This window comes from Hypomesus transpacificus, chromosome 9 (assembly GCF_021917145.1).
Source record: "Hypomesus transpacificus isolate Combined female chromosome 9, fHypTra1, whole genome shotgun sequence".
Lineage (NCBI taxonomy): Eukaryota > Metazoa > Chordata > Actinopteri > Osmeriformes > Osmeridae > Hypomesus > Hypomesus transpacificus.
The window spans coordinates 17169629-17175613 of NC_061068.1; the positions used below are offsets into that span (position 1 = coordinate 17169629).

The 5985-nt window shown below is 40.0% G+C and overlaps 1 protein-coding gene and 1 non-coding gene across 2 annotated transcripts; one reads left to right on the forward strand and one right to left on the reverse strand.

The window, feature by feature from the left end:
• Positions 1–2030: 2030 nt before the first annotated feature.
• Positions 2031–4565, forward strand: LOC124470804. Its single transcript, XM_047024924.1, has 5 exons — positions 2031–2223; positions 2331–2433; positions 2556–2650; positions 3193–3404; positions 3543–4565. Exons 1-5 carry the CDS (start codon positions 2031–2033, stop codon positions 3570–3572), a joined length of 633 nt encoding a protein of 210 aa, XP_046880880.1. The 3' UTR covers positions 3573–4565.
• Positions 4566–5632: 1067 nt separating this feature from the next.
• On the reverse strand, positions 5633–5705 carry trnav-uac. Its single transcript has one exon. It is a non-coding gene; the product is annotated as a tRNA-Val (tRNA).
• Between the last annotated feature and the right edge of the window lie 280 nt (positions 5706–5985).

A 5985-nucleotide genomic window follows, 5' to 3' on the forward strand; every position in this document is an offset into this window, starting at 1 on the left:
TATTGCTTTTTCCAAGAAATATGTGACACGCTCTGGTGGAAAGGGACGGTTTTAACACACGGTATTTTTGTACTGACTACATTGCATTGTACCTGAAATCTCTAATTTGATTGTAGTTTTTACAAGTTCAACATGGATCATAGGTCTAAAGTTGAATGAACAAGTAGGGGAGACCGGAGATGAAAGTTACACAAGGTTAGTTGTAACACTGGCTGTTTATCAATCCGAAGAACGTTGAGAACGCAAGTAGCCTACATTCTTTTGAAGAACATTTTGGCAAGCCTCCTTGCGAGAATTCCCTTTAAATTACAATTACTCTATTACAATTAGTTCTGTAATGTGCATAGGCTTTCATCAAAGGCATCAAGTCACACTCAGGCTATGCTGGGTGTGATAAATGTACAGTATGTGGTGTGCATTTTCAAGGTAGAATGACTTTTCCTGAGACCAAATGTCCCCTAAGAACCGATAGTAGCTTCAATGCACAATCAGATGAGGAACATCACAAGGAGACATCCCCACTAAGCACACTTAATTTTGGTATGGTAGCAGCATTTCCCCATGACTACATGCACCTTGTATGTCTTGGAGTGACAAGAAAACTGTTTGAGTTATGGACTGGCAGCATTGGTCCACTTCAATCCCGGTTATCATCTCAGAGGTTCACTCAGTTGTCTCAACATCTACTTTCTTTAAAAAGCTATATACCCTCTGAGTTTGCAAGAAAGCCTAGGGTTGTTGCTAAAAGACACAGGTGGAAGGCTACTGAATTCAGAAAATGTTTGTTATACACCGGGCCGGTTGTTCTGTACAACCTTTTGAGTGAACCAGTGTACAATAATTTCATGCTCCTTTCAGTCGCAATATCAATTCTTGCAAGTCCTTCACTATCTGTTAAGATGTGCTGTTTTGCTAAAACTTTGCTAGTGTCTTTTGTAGAAAACTTTGGCCAGCTTTATGGGGACAAAAAGTTGGTATACAATGTGCATGGTCTGATACATCTAAGTGATGATGTGCAACAACACGGTCATCTTGATAATATCTTGGGTTTCCCCTTTGAAAACTTCTTAGGTCAAATTAAAAAAATGGATATAAGTCCACACTGTCCTGTGGCACAAGTAATAAGACGGATATCAGAGTTGGAAAACTCGACCTCTGATGGTTGTAGCGACATTTCTCACCCTTTAACTTTTCTCAAGGTTAAAAGATATCACAATGATGGTCCTATCCCACAACATGTTACCAGTACTGTCAGTGAATACAAGGAAATATATCTTGCCAATTTCTGCATCAAGGTTGTCACTGGAGACAATTGCATCAAAAGCAAAGACAGTATAGGTTTAGTTAGAAATATAATTTGCATAGAAGGGGACCACTGTGTTGTGTATAATGAGTTCACTTCTGTCACTGACTTTTTTGACTACCCAGTTAAATCCTCACAGTTGGGAGTCTTTCTTTTGTCAGATATGTCTTCAAACTTGAACTGTGTCAAGGTAGATGAAAGCCTTGTAAAGTATGTGCTCTTGCCATTTAAAACAAATTTGTGGGCATGCCAGTTCACTTAGTGGAAGGTTAACAGATCAAATCTGTACCAGTAGTCCAATAGATATTGGCAGATACTCGATTGTATTTTACTATTACATGTAAAACATTTTGGATGCCAGAACCTTTTTTGTAATATTAGGACCTGACCTTACCCAATTTGTTTTAAAGTTTGTAAATAGTGTTTACAAATACTACAACAATATTTATATAAAAGTGTGAAATTGATGTTTAACTATTATAAATACAAATGTGTCTTTACAAAGGTGCATGAGTGTGTCTAAAGTCATTCATGTCATATTGATCTACACTGCAAACCTTTGATTAGCCTTTACATAAGTCACCAACAAGCATGGGAAAGTAAAATGTCTTTCAAATAATCATAAAATACATAGGTACATGTTTCATGTACCTACCACATCCTATACAATCTAGTGAGCTAATTGTGGGATTAATACATATGCTAATTACTTCTTAATGTACACAGCATGTTTCACATTGTGGACTTTATCTCTGCGGAGAAGAAGGAAACCGAAGTTGTGCCTTCATCATGGGTCCAGGATGGCATGAGCTACTGGCCGCCTTATTCCTCCACTGAACGCTGCACAAGGGCAGTAAAACGTCAAGAAGCACCTGACGAAACATGGGGTCTGTTTGATGTGAACATCAGGTACACAAGAAGTGAGTTAAACTTAGATTTCCAGTCAACTACTTATAAGTGACATCAACCTACTGAGACAATATGCATCTACATTCTAAACACAGCACATTAAAATATTCTCTAACAGACACGTACGAAGAGGCTCGCCATAAGCTTCCTATGGCAGTGGTTCAATCGGATCTGCAGACGGAGGAGGATGACCGTCCTGCATATATGAAGAGAAGAGGAAGGTATATCAGCTAACAACTTAATTTGATAAGAATAACTTTTAAGTGGATAGGCTCAATATCAACATGAATGTACTTCACTGGTCACCCTTAGAAGTTCAATAACCTTATATTTTGAACATCAGGGGCAGGAATACGCAAATATTCAGTGACACTGAAAGTGAAGATGAACCAAGTGCCAAGTTTCCACGCATGGACCGGTCGTCAGTCACCTCTAAAGGTTTGCCACCTGCACCTGTCATTAGACCTCCAGAGGACAGAAGAGAGACACCTGGGATCTCCACTACACGAACGAGGACTGAGGAAAACATTCAACAGCAGCTATGCGATCCTAATTGTTACTTGTGGCTCCCTCCACCAGAGGTCTGAAACTGGTGGTGTGAAAATTGTATTCCACTGGAACATAATTCAGGGGTCTTACATTTTATAAAAAAGTTTGGCTTTGATTACCACTGGGTGGTCTTTAGATTACCGCTGGTGATGTTTTCAGATTGATTCCATGCTCGGCCAGAAAAGAAAAGAGTGAATGACCAAGATGCACCGCGTTAACACTTGGCTTGTGACACCGCCACCTAGTGGCCGAAAAAAAGAACTCAAAATGTAGCTTTCAGGTTTATAACAAAATATATATATATACATACATATACACTGTATTTACCCAGAAATAAAAGTGATGGGGGTGTTACAACAAATTCAACACCCGGCTACATACAGCTCAACTTTTACATTAACATTGTTACATTCTGTTTTATATTTTTGCAGCTATTCTTCGTAAGATATTAACCTCAATGGAGATCCTTAAACAGCAGCGAAGGCAGATTTTGCTGCAGCTGCAAAAGCTGCAGGCAAATGCATCAAATTCATCATTGGATGAAGTTCCAGATATGACCAACCTTCGACTTCCAATGTCTTCGCTGGAAGATTTGAAGAGAGTTGAGGGACAACTTTCAGACCAAGGCATAAAAAAGAACTTGGTATGGAGCAAAACATTCTAAACTGTCACTATTGATGAAAAGTAATCAACCAAGCCACAATCTGACCGAGTAGGCTACAATTCATAAGCTTTCTTCAAATTGGTTATATAATCATCATATACATTTTTTGTTTTTCAGACCGCATATTTGGGACATCTGGAGGGATGACCACCAAGGAGAATGTATGGAAAATACTCTCAAAGCTCCTTACAAATGCCCTGGCCATGAAAATTAATTGGAGAGGGGCCAATGGGAAACAGGCTTTTGAACCTCTTGCCTTAAAAAGTGTTGTCATCGGTAAGTTTCATGACCACTGGCTGGTGCAGAGGCCCAACGTCACAGAAATTATTATTTGAATCGAACAGGCTGTTGTTTGGATTGTCAGAAAAGGACATTCTTAACAACACAGTTTATATGAAAGAAAGAATATAATGAATGGGATATATTTTACAAAAAGCTCTTGATTAAAATCAAAATCCATTAACCATGAGTAATATTTCAAGGACTACATTTATTCATATAAAGTTCCTGATGCGGAAATAGAAAAGTACATCAAGCGATGGATGCAGCTAGCCGCAGACAGAGATGGAGGAAGAAAAAGGAGAGAGCGAGGGAGAAGTGACCAGACCAAAGAGTGATGCATATCCCAGAATACCTGGCACAGCTTAACAAAATAGATTGTAAATCCAAAAATAAAAATTTTATTCACGTAGGCTACGCCTATGAGTTTTTCCTTTTTAAGTAGCCTAATATTATCGATACTTTGTGAAAGGCAATTGATCAGCGTTAAAGACGTTGTGGATTGGGATGAATTTGTAGGCCTGAGTGTAAAATGAATAATAGCGTAATATTTTATTTTAAAAATCCACATTTGGGTAATTTAAATGTAGTTAAATGTCCATCGGGCCGCTTCTGGGGGGATTCTGGTGAGATGCTGGCATTGTCGGTTATATTCCGGTACACGGAATCGGCCCGATTTACACGGGCCGATTCTGGGCAGTCATTCATTTTGATTCCGGCCCGAGTCCGACAGCCGATTTTGGGCCGATTCATTAGGTACTGGCAGGCTGAAAAAGGGCCGCTTCTGGGCCGATTCCTCCCTGCTAGCTGGGTGCTAACTTAGTGTCTGCACTGCACTGAGATGCTACTAGCTAGGTTATCGACAAGTCGGAGCAAATTTACAAAGTAGCCGTTTCATCAATAAAATAAGAACATTTTCAGCGAATGAACTGCCTATTTCTCGTCACATTTTAATTCAGATGCTGATTTACTTGTACCGTTTAGCTGAAATATGAAAAGTAAAAAATTACAGTTGTAAGGTTTGTCCGCCTCGCTTGACATCTTGCAATGACTTCTGGGAAATCAGAAGCGTTCTCGCTAGTCAAGTCACCATCCGATGCATCCTCGATAAAAGGGGCGGATCAGGAAAATTTCCGGGTATTTTTGGCGTTCTTGGTGACTTGTGTTCTTTGGATTGGAACCGTACTAGGGCAATAAAGGATGACGTCAAACGAGTTCGCAAGAACACAAGAATCGAAAAAAACGTGGATTGATAAACAGCCACTGTCAGTTTGACCAATTAGAAAAGAACTACGGTGATGTCATCAATATCGTAGACTCCCACTTCCTGAGAAGTGGCAGTTCTTTGTTAGCAACACAAAAAAATGACAACCAAAAAACAGATTTTCAGGTAAGAAAGTATTTTTTTTAATCAAGATTATTATTTGCGTAGCGTTTATTGTATTGTAGATGCAATGTTGCAATTTATATCACCTAAAAGAGCCATTTCTCTAGTTTAATTTGATGCTCACCATTCATGCTAACTTCAAACCTACATACCTTAAACAGTTAGCTATGTAATGGCTGGTCGTTGTGGGGATGGTTGTAACAGTTCATAAAAAAATTTACAACCATCCCCTTATGATGACTCAATATGGTTTTTGTACTTTTCACCTTTTTTCTAGCATGCCTAGGCAGTGGAAGCGAAAAAAACAGGGGTGTCCCTGCAGAAATTCTGAGAAAGGCTGCAATTGAAGTCAGGAAGGGAGATTCTGTGAGATCAGTGGCCAAGGCCCATTCAATCTGTCACGTTACACTATACAGATATGTTAAAGCTGCACAGAAACTCAGAGAGGAGGGTTCAAGTGAGAGGCCCCATGTAGGCTACCGTAGTAGTCAGAAGGTCTTCAGTGGATCGCAATTGGAGGAAAACTGAGGAAAGATGCAGAAGTTTCCGCCCGGTCTCGAACCGGGGATCTTTCGCGTGTAAAGCGAATGTGATAACCACTACACTACGGAAACTGCCGACTCCTGAAGGACAGAAACCTAGTGCACACACAACCACACAATCACGAGGAAACAGAACAAGGACACACATTTACAGCTTAACGTGGGCATTTCGGCTCATGAACTAGTTGATACTCTGCTTCAGCAAGCTAGCAACAAAGGAGATTGTCTAAAGCAACCTTTCCCAATCCTGGACCTGAGGCCTCCCTGCCCTGCATGTTTTAGACCTGATTTGACCCTTGCCAAGCTCTACAGAAGCCAGAAAACGACCGAACATGTGGCACCAGGTAAGCTA

Excerpts from the sequence above, each read along its gene's own strand:
- LOC124470804 (XM_047024924.1), top strand. The coding sequence starts at position 2,031 with ATGTTTCACATTGTGGACTTTATCTCTGCGGAGAAGAAGGAAACCGAA. Across the intron at positions 2,434-2,555 it reads TATATGAAGAGAAGAGGAAG|GGGCAGGAATACGCAAATAT; the intron begins GTATATCAGCTA and ends TTTGAACATCAG. Across the intron at positions 3,405-3,542 it reads AAGGCATAAAAAAGAACTTG|ACCGCATATTTGGGACATCT; the intron begins GTATGGAGCAAA and ends TTTGTTTTTCAG.